The 24945-nt window shown below is 42.1% G+C and overlaps 1 protein-coding gene across 3 annotated transcripts in view; it reads right to left on the bottom strand.

The window, feature by feature from the left end:
* The window catches only part of LOC125456751 (bromodomain and WD repeat-containing protein 3-like), a 180380-nt gene that overhangs the window by 133794 nt on the left and 21641 nt on the right, over positions 1-24945 (bottom strand). For all 3 annotated transcript variants that reach the window (XM_048540134.2, XM_048540133.2, XM_059650165.1), the window contains 4 exons: positions 9530-9751; positions 8511-8611; positions 6703-6773; positions 2044-2144 (listed from right to left, as the gene is read on the bottom strand). In XM_048540134.2, the coding sequence (XP_048396091.1) occupies positions 2044-2144; positions 6703-6773; positions 8511-8611; positions 9530-9751 (495 nt within the window). The remainder of the gene's footprint in view (positions 1-2043; positions 2145-6702; positions 6774-8510; positions 8612-9529; positions 9752-24945) is intronic.

Below are 24945 nucleotides of genomic sequence, written 5' to 3' on the forward strand. Positions count from 1 at the left end.
CATTCTAACACACTTGCAATTTCTAGTTGACGGACAGGTGCTGGAAACTGAATGAGTTTAGCAAAGGTAGCCTGGAACATGAATTCACAGAATGCATTCAGAACTGTATCTCAGAACACCACATGCTAGAACCAAACAGCAGGCTATTCCAGATTCAATTGTGCAACAAGACAGAATTATCTAATGGCTTCATAGTAAGGGCACCCCTAGGTAGTATTGGTAATAACATAATTAAATGCTGCATTTCATTTGTGTGAGAGAGCAGTGAACTAAGATGAGTGCTTTAAAGTTAAGTAGAAGCAAATATGAGCATAGGACAAGAACTGGCTAATGTAATCTGTCAATTTAGGTTAATGAAAAGGCTCAATAAAGATACAGTTACTGACATTTAAGGTAATATTTCAACAAGTTTAATACTGATATGTTCCATTGAGGAATAAAGTTTCGGGAGAAAGCCACACTATCCATGACCCACTAAAACAGTTAAAGATTAATGGATTTGAAAGATAAAGCTTAAAATTTCATGAAAATTAGTGGCACATTAGAAAAATATAGTCTTTAGTCATTTTATTTTTAAATAAAGAAATTAGAATGAAAGAAAGCTAGCTAGACATATAATAACACAATAAAACAATTTTTTACATATAAAAATAGTTAGCAACTGTTGGTCCTATGCTGGGCAATGCAGGGAATTAATAATGTAAAGTGTTTTTAAAAAACAGAAACAAACAGATATTTTGTATCTGCCTTCACTGTAAAGGATACAGGTAATATACCAAAATTAACTTTTCAATTTGTCTTCCCCTTTCAACTACGACTACAGGGAAGAGCTATCAAGAAAAATAATGGAATTAAAAGCTGACAAGTCCACAGGTCCTGATGGACTTCATCTTAAGATGTTAATAGAAGCGCCTGCTTAGATAGCAGTCACATTGGTTTTAATCTTACAAAATTCTCTCTGTTCTGCCAAGATGTTATCAGATTGGAAAGTGAATGTGACTCCACTATTCAAGAAAGAAGGGAGACATAAACCAAGAAATAAAAGCAGTCCTAGCTGTCGCAGGAAAAATGCTGAAACCTATTATTGTGGAGATTAGTGGGGCACTTAGTATTTAGCAATGCAATCAGACAGAGTCAACATGTTTTTATGACAGGGAAATCGTGCTTGACTAATTTAGTAGATTTGGTAAGATGCCACATCATAGGTTAACTACTAGAATAAGAGCTCGCGGAAGACGTCTATAAAGGGACACAGGTAAGTCAAAGAAGTGAACGAAAACTCAGTAGATGAAGTATGATGCAGGGAATGTGAACTTATCCACTCGGAAGAAAAGATAAACACCTCATTATCTTCGCAGGTGAGGTATGAAGGAATCTGCAAGCCGGACTCCATGAATCGTATAATTTATAAGCAAGTACGGCAAGTGATTAGGAAGGCAAGAAGAGCATTGTTGTTTATTGTAAGGAGAACAGAATATAAAAGCATGACGTTTTGCCATTGTTGCACAAGGCAATGGTGAAGCCACATCTAGAAAGCTGTGCAGTTTTGAATTTCTTACGGAATAAAGTAATTTGCATGCTGCGACAAAGGGTTTAGTTGCTGAGGGAGGTTAGATAGTTTGGGCCTTTAATGATTAGAGTTTAGAACAAAAGGCGATCTAATTAAAATATAATTTGAGGAGCTGACAGTAGATGCTGAAATGATGCTTCCTGTCATGGGAAAGACTAGGCTAGGGAACATAGTTTAGAATCAATGGCATTTGCATTTAAGATTGAGATGAGGGGAATTTATTTTTCTTTCAGAATCACAAATTTGTCTTCCCACTGCTGTCTGGGATCACAAGGTAGATCAAATCTTGGCTAAAAAAGAAGTCAAAGGTTATCAGAAATAGGTAGCAAAATGAGTTAAGGCCATAATCAGTTCAGCCACAATATATCATATGGCTTGAACGGGCTTGAGATGCCAAATAGCCTACTCCTACTCTTCATTCATAGTCACACAAGTCTAATAAAACTAGTTTCAAGACTTTACTACAACTTTACCAGATGCGATTCTAATTCAGAAATCTTCTCAGGGGTTCCAGATCCAATGTAATATATTCTGATCATATGATCACTGCTGCCAGCTGCTAGAAACATGCCACCTGTTAAAGACAAAACATTACTCTTCAGATCAAATTTTTATTCAGAAACAACGATTACCCACAATGACTAAATTAACAGCAAGGCATGTTTTTAAATATAATTGCTCCAGCTAGAATAATGTAAAAGTATTCCGATCTCTAAACGGTGACAACAAAAATACTTAGCATCAAAACCAGATAATACAGCATTGAACTAGAGGAACACAGCAGGCCAGGCAGTAGCAGAGGAGCAGGACAGTTGACATTTCAGGTCGGGACCCTGCGACAGAAATTCTTCTGCCTAGCCTGCTGTGTTCCTCCAGTTTCACACTATATTATCTCTGACTCAAGCACTGGCAGTTCTTACAATCTCTGACTGAGTTAATAGCATCAAAATGAAATATCCTAAGACAACAACTGACAATGTGGCAGAGAAAACAACTAACAAAACTAAGAAACTAGTATTAAGAGAACATTTAAAATTAAAACAAATTAACGATACACTCAATACAAGGGAATTTCAAGGCAATGCTTATCCTAAGATAATAAAATGTGAGGCTGGATGAACACAGCAGGCCAAGCAGCATCTCAGGAGCACAAAAGCTGACGTTTCGGGCCTAGACCCTTCATCAGAGAGGGGGATGGGGTGAGGGTTCTGGAATAAATAGGGACAGAGGGGGAGGCGGACCGAAGATGGAGAGAAAAGAAGATAGGTGGAGAGAGTATAGGTGGGGACGTAGGGAGGGGATAGGTCAGTCCAGGGAAGACGGACAGGTCAAGGAGGTGGGATGAGGTTAGTAGGTAGATGGGGGTGCGGCTTGGGGTGGGAGGAAGGGTTGGGTGAGAGGAAGAACAGGTTAGGGAGGCAGAGACAGGTTGGATTGGTTTTGGGATGCAGTGGGTGGAGGGGAAGAGCTGGGCTGGTTGTGTGGTGCAGTGGGGGGAGGGGACGAACTGGGCTGGTTTAGGGATGCGGTGGGGGAAGGGGAGATTTTGAAACTGGTGAAGTCCACATTGATACCATTAGGCTGCAGGGTTCCCAGGCGGAATATGAGTTGCTGTTCCTGCAACCTTCGGGTGGCATCATTGTGGCACTGCAGGAGACCCATGATGGACATGTCATCTAAAGAATGGGAGGGGGAGTGGAAATGGTTTGCGACTGGGAGGTGCAGTTGTTTGTTGCGAACTGAGCGGAGGTGTTCTGCAAAGCGGTCCCCAAGCCTCCGCTTGGTTTCCCCAATGTAGGGGAAGCCACACCGGGTACAGTGGATGCAGTATACCACAATACCCTCCCTCGACCTCTTCATCTCCAACTGCCGTTGAGACATTAACCGCCTCAACCACTCCACCCCTCTCACCCAATCCAACCTCTCCCCTGCAGAACGGGCAGCCGTCCACACCCTCCGCTCCAACCCCAACCTCACCATCAAACCCGCAGATAAGGGTAGCGCAGTGGTAGTATGGCGCACTGACCTCTACATCGCCGAGGCCAGACGCCAACTCTCCGACACCACCTCCTACCGCCCCCTCGATCATGACCCCACACCCGAGCACCAAACCATCATCTCCAACACCATTCATGACCTCATCACCTCAGGGGACCTCCCACCCACAGCCTCCAACCTCATTGTTCCCCACCCGCACACGGCCCGTTTCTATCTCCTTCCCAAAATCCACAAACCTGCCTGCCCTGGTCGACCCATCGTCTCAGCCTGCTCCTGCCCCACCGAACTCATCTCCACCTATCTGGACTCCATTTTCTCCCCTTTGGTCCAGGAACCCCCTACCTACGTCCGTGACACCATCCACGCCCTCGACCTCCTCCAGGACTTCCAATTCCCTGGCCCCCAACACCTCCTCTTCACCATGGACGTCCAGTCCCTATACACCTGCATTCCGCATGCAGATGTCCTCAAGGCCCTCCGCTTCTTCCTTTCCCGCAGACCCGACCCGTCCCCCTCCACTGACACCCTCATCCGCCTAGCCGAACTCGTCCTCACCCTCAACAACTTCTCTTTTGACTCCTCCCACTTCCTACAGACTAAGGGGGTCACCATGGGCACCCGCATGGGCCCCAGCTATGCCTGCCTCTTTGTAGGTTACGTGGAACAGTCCCTCTTCCGCACCTACACAGGCCCCAAACCCCACCTCTTCCTCCGGTATATTGATGACTGTATCGGCGCCGCCTCTTGCTCCACAGAGGAGCTCGAACAGATCATCCACTTCACCAACACCTTCCACCCCAACCTGAAGTTCACCTGGGCCATCTCCAGCACATCCCTCACCTTCCTGGACCTCTCAGTCTCCATCTCAGGCAACCAGCTTGTAACTGATGTCCATTTCAAGCCCACCGACTCCCACAGCTACCTAGAATACACCTCCTCCCACCCACCCTCCTGCAAAAATTCCATCCCCTATTCCCAATTCCTCCGCCTCCGCCGCATCAGCTCCCACGATAAGACATTCCACTCCCACACATCCCAGATATCCAAGTTCTTCAAGGGCCGCAACTTTCCCCCCACAGTGATCGAGAACGCCCTTGACCACATCTCCCGTATTTCCCGCAACACATCCCTCACACACCGCCCCCGCCACAACCGCCCAAAGAGGATCCCCCTCGTTCTCACACACCATCCCACCAACCTCCGGATACAACGCATCATCCTCCGACACTTCCGCCATCTACAATCCAACCCCACCACCCAAGACATTTTTCCATCCCCACCCCTGTCTGCTTTCCGGAGAGACCACTCTCTCCGTGACTCCCTTGTTCGCTCCACACTGCCCTCCAACCCCACCACACCCGGCACCTTCCCCTGCAACCGCAGGAAATGCTACACTTGCCCCCACACCTCCTCCCTCACCCCTATCCCAGGCCCCAAGATGACATTCCACATTCAGCAGAGGTTCACCTGCACATCTGCCAATGTGGTATACTGCATCCACTGTACCCGGTGTGGCTTCCTCTACATTGGGGAAGCCAAGCGGAGGCTTGGGGACCGCTTTGCAGAACACCTCCGCTCGGTTCGCAACAAACAACTGCACCTCCCAGTCGCAAACCATTTCAACTCCCCCTCCCATTCTTTAGATGGCATGTCCATCATGGGCCTCCTGCAGTGCCACAATGATTCCACCCGAAGATTGCAGGAACAGCAACTCATATTCCGCCTGGGAACCCTGCAGCCTAATGGTATTAATGTGGACTTCACCAGTTTCAAAATCTCCCCTTCCCCCACTGCATCCCTAAACCAGCCCAGTTCGTCCCCTCCCCCCACTGCACCACACAACCAGCCCAGCTCTTCCCCTCCACCCACTGCATCCCAAAACCAGTCCAACCTGTCTCTGCCTCCCTAACCTGTTCTTCCTCTCACCCATCCCTTCCTCCCACCCCAAGCCGCACCCCCATCTACCTACTAACCTCATCCCACCTCCTTGACCTGTCCGTCTTCCCTGGACTGACCTATCCCCTCCCTACGTCCCCACCTATACTCTCTCCACCTATCTTCTTTTCTCTCCATCTTCAGTCCGCCTCCCCCTCTCTCCCTATTTATTCCAGAACCCTCACCCCATCCCCGTCTCTGATGAAGGGTCTAGGCCCGAAACGTCAGCTTTTGTGCTCCTGAGATGCTGCTTGGCCTGCTGTGTTCATCCAGCCTCACATTTTATTATCTTGGATTCTCCAGCATCTGCAGTTCCCATTATCTCTAATGCTTATCATAAGATGGAAACTGACACCCAGATGAACTTCAGGTCCTGACATTGCAACCACATGATTCTCATTTACAATAGCTTAATTAACCAAGAGGCACCTTGGCATTCAATTAGAGGCACCAAGTTCTCCCAGAAGCTGGGAGCTGACTGCCTGAACAGGTGACAAACGCAGATTAAAGCTTTTATCAAGGCTTCCTTTTGGAGGAGGCAGCTCATCAGAAGGCCAGGAGCTGAAAAGCAAAATAAAATCGATCCTAACGAATTTAAGGTAATGTGCTGGGTCTGGCACCAGCTGTGAAAAAAGAAAGTAAACGTCACAGCAACAAATTTAATGGTATCAAAAACTGAGACAAAACAGTATTCTCATGCTCTTTTATCTCTCCTTTCACTTGCTAAAGTAGTCATTAGAAGCTTGAGCTCGAATCAAGAGTAATTATTTGGCTTTCATGTTTGATCTGCCATTCAAAATGGTTATAGAATATATGATTTGTGACTTTATTTCCACATTCCTGCCTACCTACAATAACTTTAGACTCCCTTAATGATGGGAAATGTTTTTTACAACAGGGGCCCTCGAGTGTCTCACTTTGTGTAAGTGTTAATAATAAAAGCTGTCAAGGAATTCATCAGGAAATTTCTATATGTAGTTGCATATGCACAGACACACTTTGCTAGTACAGCATTGTTTAAATGATCAGATTACGGAATTTTAGCAATTTCTTCCCTTGCCCAGGCTCTCGAAGTATCAATGAATTTACATTTCTGTCCCAAGAAAATATCTGCAAAGTTCCAAAGAAATTCAGCAAGTGTTTTCTGTACTTTTTAAATTTAATTAAATTGGGAAACAAAAGAAAACTTTGTCACTTACCAACACTGAACGAGGAGCAAATCATTGGAGAACATGGCCTTGAGCGTTCTGTAAACTTCAATGGCTGATTCCTTATACAAAGGCAGGTAATATTGGGTAACACATTAAAACAATAAGAAATTGCTTTAAAGAGAACACCATTGTTCACTGACTGAATTCTACCACTACTTCAGTTTTTAATTTATGATTTATATGCCAGTGAGACAATCCAGGCTTAGCACTATGATTGTTATCAATCATATTCAATGGTCACCTAGAGTACTTTGCATAGTTGTGGACGCCAACAGAAAAAGATGTGAATGCACTAAAGAGAGTGCAGAAACAATTTATGAGAGTGGTTGTATAGATGAGAAACTTCTGTTATAAGGATAGATTAAAGAAGTTGGAATTGTTCTCCTTTGAGAGAAGGTGGCTAAGAGGAGATCTAATGAGCAAGCTAGAGTGAATAGGGAGAAACTGTTCGGTCTTGTAAAAATAAAGACAATAGAGTATAGATTTAAAGTCGTCTGCAAAAGGAGCAAAAGTGAAATGAGGAAAAACTTTATTTACACAGTGAATAGTTAGGATATGAAATGCACCGCCTGGAAATGTGGTAAGGCAAGTTCAATTGAGCCATTCAAGCTGGCACTAGATCAGTATGTGGATAATAAATAATGTGTATGGGGAAAACGCAGGAGAGAGTGGTACTAGGTATTGTTGCTCATTTAACACGCCTTTGCAGATGATGTGAGCTGAATGGCCCCCTTCTGTGTCGTAACAATTCAGTGGTCCTGAGAGGTAACAGTGACAGTATTTACAGTGTTCACAATTACTCCAACTTATATTTGAGTTAGGAACCTGATAATATGAAGAATAATGCAGAACACAAGTTGCTGTGAGAGGGACAATTGTCCAAAGGGCGCACTGTTGAAATCACTCCAAACTGCAATTAATTATAAATCAAAACTGCAACAGTAGTAGACTCGCCAACTTTAAGGTCATTTAAATGGTCACTGGATAAACATATGGATGATAATGGAATAGTGTAAGTTAGACGGGCTTCAGTTTGGTTTCATAGGTCCACGCAACATCGAGGGCCGGAGGGCCTGTACTGCGCTGTAATGGTCGATGTTCTATGAAAGAATTGCCGTTCATACGCTCAGACTCATAATAAAAAGCCCGTCAGAGTACAAAATTAACATTTTCCGCTGAACACCCTCAGCAAGCCAGAAAAACTAACTTTACATTTATGGCAAGTCAAATTTTTCTACATCGCTAAATATTACTTGCTTTGTTTAAATATATTCACATTTAAGCTCCAGTATTAATCGAACCAATCATGTTTCACTATCATAATAAAAGTGAAGTAATTCAATGTTTTTAAAATCTAGCCCAATACATTGGCACCAATGTATCATGACAAGTTACTTTAGCATGTGCTCACACAATCTTTTGAACTTTAGATGTGGCAAAACTACTACTACAAAGCTCACAGATGTCATCCTATATCTTAGCTATGAAGCTGAATGGAAAACATCTACTTTTTTATAACAAATTTTGAATAACAGAACATTTTTACAAGTTAGGCAAATAAAAGATTAATTTTTAAAAAAGGAATGGAAAGTCCATGCTTCCTAATAGGCAAAAATTAAAGTTTAAAAGTTACAACAGTAGAACTTCCTTCACAAACGTTATGTGCATTCTTAATAGAACAATTCCGAAACCAGTACTTTGCAATTTTATTTCTGTAGTTAAAGGATTTACAAGAAGCAACTGCAAATATAGTTTCACGTAAGTGTTTTCACTGAGCAATATTTGTGAAAACTTACTTGAACTTCAGGGTATTTGGATCCCACTGCCAAAAGCAAACACTCCCATCAGATCCTGTGGAAGCCATGTATCGGACTGAACCTTTACCCATCGGACTAAACTAAAATAATTGCAGAAAGAGGCAAAATACCAGTACCATTAAATTTTCAATCACGTTTTTAAAATCTACAATAGAAATTGATCTGTCAAGCAAAAATAAACTTCCTTTCATTATTTATTATTGAACATAAGAGTCATATAAATGTTCTTAACTAGGCTCAAATAAAACAGTTCAATTAAATTTCCAATTTTGTTTGAAGATAGCTGCATTCAATAACATTGAAGTACACGAAAACAGACTAAATACAAATAATGTCTGGCCTTAAAAATAATTATGCTAACAGCTGTACTGTGGTCAGAGATCAGTTTAAAAAGTGTGCACACACACGTAGACACTATATTTAAAACACAGGCAGAATACCTTCACTGTCAATTAGCTTTCTGAATTGATTCAGCAGAATCAGAATGGTATTTATAAGAAATCAAAGTTTTAAACACAAATAATGTACTCTTTGCATCACTGCAAGGCAGAATTTAACTCGTGTTAATTTGGTGATATCAATATTTACTAGCTCAGGTCAATAAAGCAACATTTCCACAATTTTGCTATCAATATATCAAAAATCTTGAATACAACAAAGTGCAATGGCTGAATTAGAGTTAAAATCTGTAAGGACATAAATAAGCACAGATTACACATCCAGGCAATTCCTGATTTTCAAACGTCTGACTCATAAATCCCTTTAGTTCTGAATGAGATCCCATGCAGAACTGTATTAATAAAGATTCAACATGCGACTATATGCCTTTATTTACAAACAGCTATTTTATACCATTCTGTATTATGCTCTGACTTGTGTATGAATCAACTTAGGAACATAATCAAGAACGTAACTCATTTGTAACCTACGGACTGCCTAAATAAGCAAGCACATTTACACCAACTAAAGTTGCATAATTTTACCTATGTGAAATTTACCTGTAGAGAAGTAATGGATCCTGTGTGCCCCTGCAGCACAGCGACTGGAGCGCACGTTCTCAAGCACCAAACTCGAATCAGTTTGTCACAGCTGCCAGCTGCTAGCATAGTGTTCTCATAATTTACAGCCATATCAGAAATCTCAGTGGAGTGGCCACGTAGGGTGGACAGTAATCGCCCAGTGTGTGTGGCCCAAATTTTTACCAGACAGTCATCAGAACCCTGGAGCAGAAACAAATTTTTACTATACGTTTTATAATTGTTGAGCTTTCAAACCCTCCTGAATATAACATTACTAAATTCTCCATCCTTGAAATACACATCTATGTCCTGAAGAATTTTAATCTACTGCAGCAATCTAAATTATTGAAATAACGTATTTGAAATTAATTCAACTTTGTGAGGTAGAAATTGAAGCAGGACATGAAACATTTGACAAACATAATTTCTTCAAAATTCAATGTATTTATAAACATGGTGTTCAAATCAAACTTTAGCTCATGAGATGGTGATGGTCTACTGGTATTATTGCTAGACTACTAATCTAGAGACTAGATAACACTCTGGGATCCAGGTTCAAATCCTACCATGGCAAATGGTGTCTTTTGAGTGCAATAAAAATCTGGAATTTAGAGTCTAATGACAAATTAAACCTTTGTTGATTGTCTGGAAAATCCCATCTTGTTCATTTTTTAAAAAGGACAAAATTATAGATTATACTGATGTCCAAAAAGTCAGTTTGCAGGGCAAGATTTAAAGATGATTTAGTCAACAAGAAATCTCACAACTTAAAAGGGTCTGGGCTTGAATGTCAATTTCAGATGTTCAGAGATTCTCTTTATTAGGTATTATGGACATATCTCCTGAAATACTCTCCCAAATAACAGACACAAGAGAAACTGGGCAGAATTCAGAAGTTAAGTTAAGGATGCACAAGTGGTATCTGTTCAAAACAAAAGTGAGACAAGGTTTAGGACAACTACTCAAATTTAAATATAAATTTCATCAACTAAATCACAGAATCATAGAATGAATTTAAAATAGTAGATGGCATTTAGTTCCTTGTGTCTGTGCCAGTTCTCTGTAGTAATTACTCAGCTAGCCCCACTCTAAAAACCCTGCATGTGTTTTCATGTGAACTTAAGGTGCAGAGGTATTGGCAAAAGGCAGGAAATTGGTGTGAGGTAATAGAACCAGTGCAGATATCATGGGCCAAATGGCCTTCTTCTGCACAGTAATAACTCAGTGATTCATGGAGAAAATGCAAAAGTTGGCCATTTGACTCTCAGTCCCGATTATTCATTCAATAATGTTATGACTAATTTGAATGCGGCCTGAACTCCACTTTCTTGCCTGCACATCCTTACCCAATTAAAGTTCCACTTCTTCATGCATAACAAAAGAAGCTGTCAAATTCTGTCCTAAGTATTCAATGAGTACTGTTCTGACAGAAAAAATTCAAGGATTAACAATCCTCACAGAAGAAATTTCTCCTTCTCAGTGCTGAGTGGGACTTATCTCTAAATTGCACCATGTGGGGTAACAACCCCCTTCAAATCTATCCTCTCAAGGCTCCTCAGAGTTTTGTGTTTTAATATCATTCCTTTCTTCTAAACTCTGCTGAGTATAGTTTGAACCTAAATCTTTCTTCAGAGCGCAATGCTTTTATCCCAAAAATCAAAACAATAATCTTTGTCTGAGATCTCCAAAGCAGTATTTCTTGATTTAAATAAAGATTCTGTGAGGACAGATATTGAACTATCTTTCACTAGACAATTGACAGTCCACATCAGTAAAGGAAGTAGTACAGGGAGAAACTTAGTAAACTGACAAACTACAGGACTCTCTGCTGGCATCAATACTGTTCAACATATACACAAGTGACTTAGCAATAATTATGTTTTGCAAATTCATTTATCTTGATGGCATCTGTTGTGCCACCCAAACTCCAGCCTTCTGCATCCTGGACAAGATCCTTAAATATATTACAAAGGTTGTTGAATCACTGCAGCATATGGCATCTCACACTGGCTCCTCTAATATCATATCCTGTGTATTCCAATTCCACAATGCCTGTGCCAAAATGAACCGCATACCTACATGGAGACGAGTACAGACTAAAGCATTATCTCAACCCTATATACTTAAGAATGTCTCTGAAGGAGACTTTGTTCTTCCAGAAGCATCAGGAGAAAACAGTAAAGATCAAAACCAGAAGCTAATTCTGTGACTGGTTTGTTAGTTCACAGACATTTCATTATCCTGCTGGGTAACACCATCAGTGCAGCCTCTGATGAAGTGCTGTTGTATTTCCCACTTGGTATTTAAACTCTGGGGTATGCTGGATTTGATTACCTCATTTCCGGTTTTCCTTCGTAGCGGTGTATATGTAGGGTCCAGTTCTATGTGTTTGTTGATGTCCTTCTTAGTGGAGAACCGGGCCTCTAGGAATTCCTGTGCCTGTCTCCATTTGGCGTCCTAGGATCCTGGTGTTGTCCCAATCAAACTGGTGGTTCTCCTTATCCATGTGGATGGAGGTGAGTGAGTATTAGTCATTTTTTTGTTGCTAGTTGGTGTTCACGTACTCCTGCGGTTAAATTTTCTTCCTGTCTGTTCAATGTAATGTTTGATGCAGTCCCTGCATGGAATTTTGTACATTACTTTGGTTCTGTCCATACTGGAAAAGGGGTCTTTGGTTTGAGTTTGCAGTTGGCGCTGGGCTGACATAAGTTTGTGTGCCACTCTGATGCCCAATGGTCGTAGGAGTCTTGTGGTCAGTGTGGATATACGGTAGGGTCATGAGTGTGTTAGGCCATGCAGTATCTTCCTGTTGCTGTTCATGAGATGGGTATCGACGGACCCTATTGTTGGGGTATCTGTTGTCCTTGAATACTTTGCGGGGGTACTCTTCTTTTTGGTGTTCTTTCGGGTTGCTACAGTGCTTTTTGTTGCTTTTTTAAATTGTGTTTTGACGCAACTTAGTTTGTGGGTGTTGGGGTGGTTACTGTTGAAATTCGGGACACATCCATGTGCGTGGCTTTTCTGTGCACCTTTGTTAGAAATTCTCAAATGGCCCTGCATTCTACCATGACATCCAGGAACACTGCTGCTCTTTCGTTCTTCTTTGGTGAATTTGATAATTTGATGCCAGTGAGAGTGTTATTTATTAGTTGGTGTGTCTCCTCTAGTTTGGTCCATTTGATAAGGACAAAATGGTCATCATCGTATCAGATCCATGGTTCAGGCTGGATCTACAGAAGGGCCATGTTTTCGAGTCTCTGCATCACCACTTCTGCTATTATTCCAGAAACAGATGATCCCATGGGTATCTCATTGATCTGTTCACAGATTTAGCCATGAAAAGTAAAGTGGGTCATAAGGCATAGGTCCAGTAGTTTCAGCTTGTCGTCTGCGGAAATGGTGTCATTCAGGTCTCCTTCTTTTAGTAGTGTTGCTGTGTTTCTTTTGCCAGTGGTGTGTCAATCGACGTGATAGGAGCAGTGATGTCAAATGACACCATGGTTTCATCAGTGTCTATCCTTAGGTCCTTGAAGGATTTGAGGGATTCCTGGGCTGAGTGCATTGAGTGGGGTGACTTGCTGACGAGGTGCTTTAGTCTTTGTTGCAATTCCTTGGCTAACCTGTGTGTTGGTTCCCTGCTAGGGAGACTATGGATCTGAGGGGTACTTCCAGTGTACTTTTGGGAGCCGCAGAATCGGGGGAGTCTGTTCCTGTTGCTTTCATTTTTGGGTAGTCCATTTTGATGATCTGTCCGATCTGTTCAAGTCTCTTAAGAATGTTAATTACTTTATGACCCAGTTATAGGATCAGGTCCATTTGCACTTGCCAGAATGTGTTCGTGCCTCCTGGTAATGTCTGTGCTGTAGTGAGGTAATCCGTATGTTTAGTATTACCGTCATGTGTCCTTTGTCTGCTGGTTGTAAATGATGTTTTTGTCTTATTTCAGTCCTTCTAGGGCCTTCCTTTCAGATAGTGTTGTGAGTGTCAAGTTCTTTCCTTCTGATCAGTATCCATGCCGCTGTCTGTCTTGTGGCTTGTTGTGTTTCCTCATTGATGCTGTTGGTCTTCAGTATGGCTTCTAGTGCGGCTAGGAATTCTGCCTTGTTAGCATTTCTATGGTTGCAGTCGAGTCCATGTATTAGAACAGCTTTGTCTGTGTGTGTTAGTTTCCTGTCTGAAAGCTTTCTTATCCAAGTGTCCGACCTATGGTTGTCCTTTTGATGAGATAGTTTAGCTAATTTTTCTTGTAGGATCTGTCTTTTCTTCGTTCTTGTTATCTATTGACGGACATTAATGACTCATTCTAGGGCTACTGTCCAGCCTGGGTTGGTATGGTTTAGGATTAATGTTTTTTGATGTGTACCTTCTCGGTCATATCTAAGGAGCTGGCTGTGTGCGTCATTGATCACTACCTCCACCATTCTGCAGCAATTATGTTCTGCCATCCTATGTGCATGTGGGTTGGTGATGGGGGAGTGATTTGTATCTCACATTGTGTGGTAATACATGGTTCCTGAGGCATCCATGTAGGAAGTAGAGTTCCTTGCACGTAGTGGTCTGTTGTTTGATGTAGTTTTCCCATTTCTGGGCCAATTTGAGTGTACTTCGTCTGTAGATTCCTAAGGTTCTTGAGTAGAATTGTAGCTTGAGTTATGGATGCTGTAGTTAGTTCGCAAATATTTCATTATCCTGCTGAGTAACTTCATCTAACCACAGCATCCACAACCCGAGCTACACATTTACTCATGAACCTTAGAGAAGCTAATTCCAGGAATGTTGAGAGTGGCATATGAGGAGATTGACTAGGTTGGGATTATTTTCGCTAGAGTTCATACGAATGAGGGGGAATCTCAGAGACTTGTAAAATTCTAACAGGGCTGGACAGGGTAGGCACAGGGAAAATGTTCCCGATGGTGGGTGTGTCCAGAACCAGTAGTCACACTATGAGGATTCAGGGTAGATGATTTAAGATGGAGGCGAGGAGACATTTCTTCACCCAAAAAGAGTGGCGAGTCTGTGAAATTCATTACATCAGGAAGGAGTTGATGCCAAACACTGAATGTATTCAAGAGGTGACAAGATATAGCACTTGGGACAAATGAAAGCAAAGGTTCTGGGGAGAAAGCAGGATTAGGCTATTGAGTTGGACGGTCAGCAACTGCTATTGCAACACTCTAGATGCAAGTACTTGCCCTCTCATACTGTGTCAATGGTGTGCACTCAGCTGGCACAGGATATCACACACATCTTGTTGTTGCATTCACTTGGAGTGTCAATGTACGTAAATGAATGTTCAAGAAGCTCCCCATTCACCCTCTCTCCCTCCCCTGGCTTACTGTCCTTGTAAACATCACTTCACACAACTGACAAAAACCGACAAGCTGGTTGAAACCATTCATGCTGTATCTTACTTAATACTAAATACTAATATGTTCAATCAACTTACTGTCTGCCTTCTATCTTCTTATCCATCAATTACACATGAATACAAGAAGAAAAAAAACTGTTTAGCTTTTAAGGAGCCATTCAAATGACTATCATAATGTTTTAGTAAAGTGAAGTACTGGTGTGAATTGGTAGAATTTATTTTTTATGAAAAATCTCAAGTATTAAGCTACTCTGGAGTTAAAATTATCATACTGACTTAAATCACCTAAACCACTAGGGAAACTAACCATTCAAAATCTTAACTTCAAGATTCAACCATTGTGTTGTTCTGTGACTGGACTGGTAATCCAAAAGCCCAGACTAATGCTCTTAAGAAGTTGGTTCAAATCCCAGCATTGCAGCTGGTAGAATTTGAATTCAGTTAGTTGATCTCACGAATAAAGCTATGTTGGTGACCATGAAGTTGCTGTTGGTTGCTATATTTTTTTTTTAAAATCTGATATGTTAATGCCCTTAAGGAAGGAAATGTGGCATCATTACCTGATCTGACCCATATGCAACTCTACAACCGTAGCTCTGTGGTTGACTCTTAACTGCCTTTCTGAAATGTACTCGGAAGCCACTTTCTTCAAGTACAATTAGAGATGGACAACTAATGCTGGCCTTGCCAATGATACCCATATCCCATGAAAGAACAATTTTTAAAAAAGCACTTTTATACAACAGCAGAGATAATGGGAACTGCAGATGCTGGAGAATCCAAGATAACCAAGTGTGAAGCTGGATGAACACAGCAGGCCAAGCAGCATCTCAGGAGCTCAAAACGTCAGCTTTTGTGCTCTTTATGCAACAGCAGTTGACTGAATAAAGTTCAATCCTCTGAAATTCCCTACTCTACCTTTCCTAAAAGTACTGTGGGTTTCCTGTCATGGTTAAAGAATTGCCAACTGGAGAGGAATTGAGGATGGGAAACTTTTGCATACTTGCATCCAAAAATGAATTTTAAAGATGAAAATGATGTAGACACTATGGACACTGTAGGTCAACTGACTGCATGTGGACTGAAGTAGTTTAAGGTGGTGGCTCATCACCACCATATCATGGGCAATGAGGGACAAGCAATAAATGTTGGTCCAACTAGCAATGCCCGTGTCTCACAAGTGTGTAAAAATATTCTCATTTCAAACAACAATTATCCAATTTTTATCTTTCTCATATATGGTTTTCATTGAAAACAGTGCTTCTGTAGCCAAGATTGTGTTTCTTTCATACAAGTTATCATCTATATGTGTCAGTTATCACAATTCCTAAACGCTATATTCCATTTAAAAGACCAACAGTCTTAAGTGTTGTAGCCAATTCCTCTATATCATTAATTTTGAATAGAACGATACATGTAAAGTAGATCTATTGAGTTGGAGGTCTGGGACCAATAATGTGACATCCCTGCCATTTCCCAATTTACATGATTTTACCCTAAATTAGCTTTAAATAACTATGACATAACAGACAGTGAGAAAAATGATCACAAAGAATCCCTTTTTATATCATATCTAATCTTTGAAGGTACAAAAAAAATCAAAAATCTTTAAGTCTTTCAACTTCTCTCTGCAAAAACACAGCAAATCAAGATTGTTGTGGTTGTTCTTTCAGTATTTCATTATTGATGAGTACAAACATGATATTCTTATCACCCAAGTTTCATTAATTTGATGAGCATTTTGTTCTGACAGATTCACAATTAGCAGATATCTATGTAGCTCACAGCAGTATTGTCTCAGTCCTGGTTTTACTTTTACTTAAACTTTTAATCCACTTTCAGTCTCATTTTACTTTTACCTTCATAAGTAGTGTAATGCTAATTTTACATTAAGTCACAGTTCAACATTTTTGAGCAATCAATTTTTCACATTTGCAAGAGAAAGTCAAAATATTTATTAATTTTTTCACATATTTCACTCCATAGTGTCTACATCATTTTCATCTTTAAAATTCATTTTTGGATGCAAGTATGCAAAAGTTTCCCCTCCTCAATTCCTCTCCAGTTGGCAATTCTTTAACCATGACAGGAAACCCACAGTACTTTTAGGAAAGGTAGAGTAGGGAATTTCAGAGTTTAAGCCCAACAACAGTAATGGAATGGCAAGAAAGTTCAAAGTCAGGGTAGGATGTTCTAATGGAGAGGAAATTGCTGTGAGCGGTAAATGTTGCTGATTTGAAAGATATTGTTGAAGGTGCCTCAGCAAGCTACTGCAATGCATTTTGCATGGGTGTTTGTGTAGCCTGAATATAACCTATCACTTTTCATCCCACGTTCAAATGTTTGCAGGTATCACTACAAACAGCATAGAATGTTTTGCTACCTAATAAAGAGCAACTGGTGAAACATCATCCCTGGTTCTGACCTTATGATGGAAGAAGATGGATGAAGCAGCTGAAGATGGTTGAGGCTAGGATGCTACTGAGGAACTCTTACAGCAACGTCTTGGGGTTGAGATGATTGGCTGTCGCTACTGAATGCCATCAACCTTTGTGCCAGGTAACTATAACTCAAATCCGTGGAAAGAATTATACCCAAATTCACATGGACATGAATTTTGTTAAGGATTCTTAATGCCACAATCAGAAAAATGCTCCCTTAATGTCAAGCAAGTCACTCTAACCTTGCCTTTGGATTTCATATCTTTTATCCATATTTGGAATAAGGGTGCATCAAACTGAGCAGCACAGAGTGAATCCTTTTGGATAGCACTGTCAATGGAATTTACAACACTGTTCTGATTATTTTTATTCACTCATGGAGTCTGAGCACTGCTGGGTACAGCACTTGTTGCACATCCCTAAATATGGAAACTGAGGTTGTGGTGAGCTGTCTTCTCAAGAGAGTTCAAGAGCTGTGAAGTTATACAAAAGCCTGGTTCAGCCACATCTGGAATATTGTGTCCAATTCTGGCCACGTCATTACAGGAAAGATGTGGAAGTGTTAGAAAAGGTGCAGAGGAGATTTAACAGGATATTGCCTGGAATGGAGGGAAGGTCTTATGAGGAAAGGTTGAGACAGCTAAGGCTTTTCTCTTTAGAATGACGAAGGATGAGAGGTGACTTGATAGAGGTGTACAAAAAGATCAGAGGTCTCGATACAGTTGATAGCCAGAGAGTTTTTCCCTAGGGTGTAGGTAGCTTTTACAAGGGGACATAGTTTTAAAGTGAAAGGAGGTAAATATCAGGGAGATGTCAGAGGTAGGTTCTTTACTCAGAGTGGTAGGAGCGTGGAATGCATTGCCGAAGAGGGTATTGGAGTTGGCCTCATTTGGGGCATTTAAGCAGCTAGTAGATAGGCATATGGATGATAGTATAAAATAGCTGTAGAGGTTAGAAAGACCTTAGATTTAGGGTAAAAGTTTGGCAAACATCGTGGGCCAAAGAGCCTGCACTGTGCTGTACTGTTCTATGCTCTAGAGTGTTGCTGGTGCTGCACACAACCAGATCGATGGGTCAGTAATTGGTCTCATGGGACTTGTCTTGTTTTGCGTGAGAAATAGATGCCTGGTATACAATCATAGAATCTCCAGCGCATGAAAGCGGGCCATTCAGCCCATTGAGTCCACAGACCTAGGCCCCACCCTATCCTTGTAATCCTGTACATCCCATGGCTAATCCACCTAGACTGCACATTTTTTAGGCTAGGTCAGAAGTCACATGACACCTGGCTATAGTCCAATAGGTTTATTTGAAATCACAAGCTTTCCCAGCACTGCCCCTTCATTAGGTGATGTGAAGAGAGTACCCAGGCACAGAACTGATTATGAGAAAGATCAAATGGTGTGAGTGGAGATCACTGCAGGTAATCAAGAGTGTTAGACAGTGACAGTCAAGTGTCCACAGCTGAATAACAAGTGAAGGGATGACCTATAGTCCGATTAATTGACACAGAGAGATAACTACAAAAAAATTGAAAATAAGGTGTTGCTGGAGACAAATCAAATGACTGAAATAACAGATAGTAAGAACTGCCGATGCTGGAGTCTGAGCTAACAGCTTGGAGCTGGATGGACACAGCAGGGCAGGCAGCTTTCCTGCTCCACTAATGCTGCCTGGCCTGCTGTGTTCCTCCGGCTCTACACTGAAATAACGTGCTAGGTATAAGAGATGCATGCCGAGGGTCTAACCAAAGTAACAAGTAATCCAGAACCGTACAAACTATTAAGGTAGAGGGATCGCAACAACTTATCAAGGTGATGGTGTCAAGACAGGACTGTCAGTAAGATTTTGTAGAACAGCAAGGTGGGGTCACATGTAATGCAATGTGAACCCAAGATCACAGCTGAGGCTGTCTTCATGGGTACAGAGCTTGGCTATCAGTTTCTGCTCAATGATTCTGCATTGTTATGTATCTTGAAGGCCGCGTTGGAGGATGCTTACCAAAAGATTGAAGGCTGAATGCCTCAACTGGGAGAAAACAATCCTGTCTGGCGAATGTTGTGCAGTGTCCATTCATCCATCCTTGCCTGCAGCTGCTACCTAATAAAGAGCAACTGGTGAATCACATGAGTATCTGCCGTGTACATGGTGAGTAGTGTTCCCACATGATGGTAGTATCCATGTCGATGATCAAAAATGTCTTGCAGAGGTTGCCGTAGGGTTATTGTGTGGTGTTGTGGTTGATGTTATCCTGAAGGTTAGGTAATTTGCTGCGAATAATGGCCTTTGGTGGTTGTTTGAAGGCAAGAAGTGGAGACGTAGGGATGATATTAGCAAGATGTTCATCATCATCGACATGTTGAAGGCTGCAAAGAACATGGCATAGTTTCTCTGTTCAGCGAAGTACCAGACAACGAAAGGTACTCTATCAGTTGTATCCTGTGTCTGTCTTCAACGGAGGTTGTTGCGGCACATCAGAACTGGCAACTGCTCAGTTGAACATCATATCCCATTTTTGAGGGTGTCTTTCAACATCTTTAGGTGTCCGTCACATGCTTCCTCGTCTGACCAGATCCTGTGTACAGAGTTTGTCCATAAGGGATGGCTTCTTTAACAAGTTTAGGGTGGAAGCTAGAGAGGTGTAGCATTGTGAGGTTATCTGTGGGCTTGGGGTAGAATGAGGTACTAAGGCGTCCATCCTTGTTGGACAAGCATGTGTCCAAGAATGAGACCTCCCCCTCTCTCCCTATTTATTTCAGAACCTCTCCCCATCCCCCTCTCTGATGTAGGGTCTAGGCCTGAAACCTCAGCTTTTGTACTCCCGAGATGCTGCCTGGCCTGCTGTGTTCATCCAGCTGCATACTTTGTTAACCAGTGGTCTGTAGTAAGCCTGATTGTGGATAAAACTTGGTAATATTGTTGCATAGTCATTTCATTAATTTCTAACTGTGAGTCCAGACAAAGAAAATGTCAATGTACCTAGGGTATTGCAATGGTTAGAGGTCCTGTGCAGCAAGTCATCTTGCTTGAATTTGCACATGAAAACGTTGGCATATAGGAGTGCAAATGTGGTCCCCGTGATGTTCCGTCTGTCTCGATGAACAGCTGGTTGTCAAAGGTGAAGATGTTGTGGTCAAGGATAAAGCAGATGAGTATTAGGATGGAGTCTGCAAATTGGCAGTTGTTCATGTTGAGTCCTGAGGCTGGTGCAGCAATGCTGGTTTAAAGTGCCGAAATGTCCATTGCGACGAGGAATGTCCCTGGTTCAACTGGTCCACGGGTGCCGAGTTTCTGTAACAAGTCTGTAGTGTTGCGATAGAAGCTGATGTTTCCCTGCATAATGGGTTTCAAGATCCCCCTGACACAGCCAGAGATGTTCTCACACAGGGTCCTGTTGCCTGATACAATGGGGCATTCAGGTATGTTGGCTTTGTCTATCTTTGGAAGGCAGAAGTCTCCTACGTAAGAAATACACAGGTAAGCATCCTCCAAGGCAGCCTTCCAAACACACAAGACAGAATCGCCAAGCAGAAACTGATAGCCTAGTTGCATACCAATGAATACAGCCTCAACCTGTGATCTTGGGTTCACATCATACTACATGTGATACTACCACCACACTGTTCTGTAAAATCTTCCTTACTGAACTGTCTTGACACCATCACTTTGATAACTTGGTATGATCCTTCTACCTTAATTAGTTTGCACAATTTTGTATTTCTTGTTACTTTGGTTAAACCCTCTGCACCAACTTATTTTTCATTTTTTGTAATTATTTCTATGCATCAATTAATCAGACTGTAGGTCATCCCTTCACTGTTATTCAATTGTTGACTTTACTTACACCATCGACACACTTGATGCCCTGCAGAGATCTATTATTCTGCCTGTCAACACACCACTCGTGCCATCTGTGTGCTCTTTCGATCTCTGATTATCAATTGTGTGCCTGGATATTCTCTTCACTTCTCCTGATGAAGGGGTGGCACTTTGAAAGCTTGTGATTTCAAAGAAACCTGTTGGACAAAAGCCTGATGTCATGGGACCATTGACGTTGTCCACCACAGTTCAACGCTGGCACCTCCTCAGCTTTGGACTGTGGGAGCAATCTGGAGCACCTGGAGGAAACCCACACAGACATGGGGAGAATGCGCAAACTCCACACAGACAGTTGGCTAGGATCGAACCTGGGTCCGTGGTGCTGTAACACAGCAGTGTTAACTATTAAGCCACACCGCCACCCATGGCAGATGCCCAGTTTGGTAGCTCACAAACTTGGCAGTCTATTCACCACTAATACGAAGAACATAAAAGCTGCCCTATAAAATATATTACACAGGCTTATAGAAATGAACAACAGTGAACGTTGGATGAAGATGTTAAAATAGAGCAAGGCCAAACACAACCTAATTATGCAAGAAATGGAGGAGGTGGATTCGGAGCAGCTACTCAAGGGTAAATCCAAATCTGACATGTTGGAATCTTTCAAACAGCAGTTGATTAAACTGCAGGACAGGCATGTTCCTGTGAAAATGAAGGGCAGGATTCAGGACAGCTGGGTTACAGGAGAAATTATCATCTTAGTCCAAAAAAAGGACACATACCAAGATTGAGGCAACAAAACAAAACAGATGAAATCCTTGAAGAATATGCAGAAAGTAGGAAAGAACTGAAACAGTGTGTTTGTAGAGCTAAAAGGAGCTATGAAATGTCCTTGGCCAGTGGGATTAAGGAGAATCCCAAAGCATTTTATGCTAAAAAATGAGTAGGCCCACTTAAGGATAAAGGAGGAGGGTTATGTATGGAGCCAGAAGAAGTGGATAAGATCCTTAGTGAGTGCTTGACATCAGTATTCACCAAAGAAAGAGGCACGAGGGATGTTGAGGTTAGGGAAAAGTACATGAATACCCTCAGAAAGGTCAATGTAATGGGGGAGAAGTGTTGGATGTCTTGAAATACATTAAGTTAGACAAGTCCCCAGGGCCAGGTATGATCCATCCGAGGATACTGTGGAAGACAAGGGAGGAAATAGCTGGGGCTTAATGGATCTCTGCATCCTCTTTGGCCTCAGACAAGTTCCAGAGTACTGGAGAATGGCCAATGTTGTTCCTTTGTTGAAGAAAGGAAACTGAGAAAATCCAGGTAATTACAGGCCAGTAAGCCTGACATCAGTGGTAAGCTAGCTGCTGGAGAAGGTATTGAGAGACAGGATTTATTCACATTTGGAAGCAAATAGACTTGTTAGTTATCAGCTGCATGGGTTTGTGCAGTGAACGTCTTACCAATTTGATTGAGTTTTTAAGATGACAAGAATAAATGATGAGGCAAGGACAGTGGATGTTGTCTCTGTGGGTTTTACTAAGGCTGGTACAGAAGATAAAGTCTCATGGGATCTAGGGCAAGTTGGCTAGATGGATACAAAACTGGCTTGGTCATAAAAGAGAGAGAGAAGCAGTGGAAGGGTGCTTTTCGGAATGGAGATTAGTAACTAGTGGTGTTCTGCAGGCATCAGCACTAATACCTTTGTTGTTTGTAATACCTTTGCTGTTTTCCTACAGATCATTGATGTGATCTGATTATTCATTTTGCAGATGATACCAAAATTGGCAGAGTTGCAGATAGGGAGGAGGATTGTCAAAAGGATACAGTGGAATACAGAAAGATCACAGATTTGGGTGGAGAAATGGAAGGTGTCAGTTAATCCAGACAAAATCGAGCTGATGCATTTTGGAAGACCAAATTCAAGTGTGAATTATACAATAAATGGCAAAAGCCTTAGAAGCACTGACATTTGGAGGTATCAGAGATAATGGGAACTGCAGATGCTGGAGAATTCCAAGATAATAAAATGTGAGGCTGGATGAACACAGCAGGCCAAGCAGCATCTCAGGAGCACAAAAGCTGACGTTTCGGGCCTAGACCCTTCATCAGAGAGGGGGATGGGGAGAGGGAACTGGAATAAATAGGGAGAGAGGGGGAGGCGGACCGAAGATGGAGAGTAAAGAAGATAGGTGGAGAGAGTGTAGGTGGGGAGGTAGGGAGGGGATAGGTCGGTCCAGGGAAGACGGACAGGTCAAGGAGGTGGGATGAGGTTAGTAGGTAGCTGGGGGTGCGGCTTGGGGTGGGAGGAAGGGATGGGTGAGAGGAAGAACCGGTTAGGGAGGCAGAGACCGGTTGGACTGGTTTTGGGATGCAGTGGGTGGGGGGGGGGGAAGAGCTGGGCTGGTTGTGTGGTGCAGTGGGGGGGAGGGGACGAACTGGGCTGGTTTAGGGATGCAGTAGGGGAAGGGGAGATTTTGAAACTGGTGAAGTCCACATTGATACCATATGGCTGCAGGGTTCCCAGGCGGAATACGAGTTGCTGTTCCTGCAACCTTCGGGCCATTTGGAGGTATCTGGGCATACAGGCCCATGGATCCTTGAAAGTGGCAACACAGTTAGCTAAGGTGGTCAGGAAGCATACAGTACACTTTCCTTCATCCGGTGGGACAACTTGCCAACTTTTAATTTTGATATGCCACAGCTGTGGCATATCAAAACTTTAGCTCAGCCATATTTGGAATATTGTGCGCAGTTCTGGTTACCATACTACCACAAGAACGTGGAGAGGGTGCAGAGAAGATTTACAGGGATGTTGCCTGGTCTGGAGGGTTTCAGTTACAAGGAGAGGTTGGATAAACTCTTGATTGTTTTCACTGGAAAGACGGACGACCTGATAGAGGTCCACAAAACTGAGAGAGGCATAAATTGGGTGGATCGTCTGAGGCTTTTTCCAGGGTGAACAGTCAACTGCAAGGTCACAGATGCAAGGTGAGAAGGAAAGTTTAGGCTAGAGTGGTGGGTGCCTGGAATGCTCTGTCAATGAAGGTGGTAGAAGCAGGCTTGTTAGCAGTATTTAAGGCATGTCTTGATAGACATGTGAACAGAAGTCAAGAAGAGGAATGTAAACCAGACACAGGCAATAACTAACAGGTCTAAATAAGGATTGGGAATTGGCACAGGTTCAGTGGATCGAAGAGCCTGTTCCTGCACTCTATTGTATTACATTATATTGGTTGCCGAACATGATTTTACCATCTACAAGACTACCACGAAACCATTTACGAAGACCTTTTACTCAAATAATTTGTTGATTTACTTTTGTGAGAACTATACTTCACCTTCGACAACACATTAATCTGAGCAATTCCAAAAATTGTAAACAGTTTGTTTGCAGAGACTTTTCTGCCCAAACAGGGTGGCAATCTTATCGAAGTACATGTGATTAATAACTAACTGAAATTCATAGGTCACATCAGCAATTACTACTTTTTGTACAAGATCAACGAATAACAAAATGTAACAATGGTCTCTATTGTACAGACCATAGATGTCACTTCTGCAAGATATTGGGTAGGAGCAGAAAATACCTATGTACAACATACTCAGGGTTTATAAACTGGCTGAGTAAAGAGGAAGCCAGAGTTTAAGCTGGCATGACTTACTATGTCAGATGGCCAATTCAATGTAATTATCTAAGGATTGTAAACGGTCAGGTTCATAAGCAAGTAAGACGACAACTGGCTGGTACCAGTAACGCTGGCCTT

The sequence above is a fragment of the Stegostoma tigrinum genome, chromosome 12 (genome assembly GCF_030684315.1).
Source record: "Stegostoma tigrinum isolate sSteTig4 chromosome 12, sSteTig4.hap1, whole genome shotgun sequence".
Lineage (NCBI taxonomy): Eukaryota > Metazoa > Chordata > Chondrichthyes > Orectolobiformes > Stegostomatidae > Stegostoma > Stegostoma tigrinum.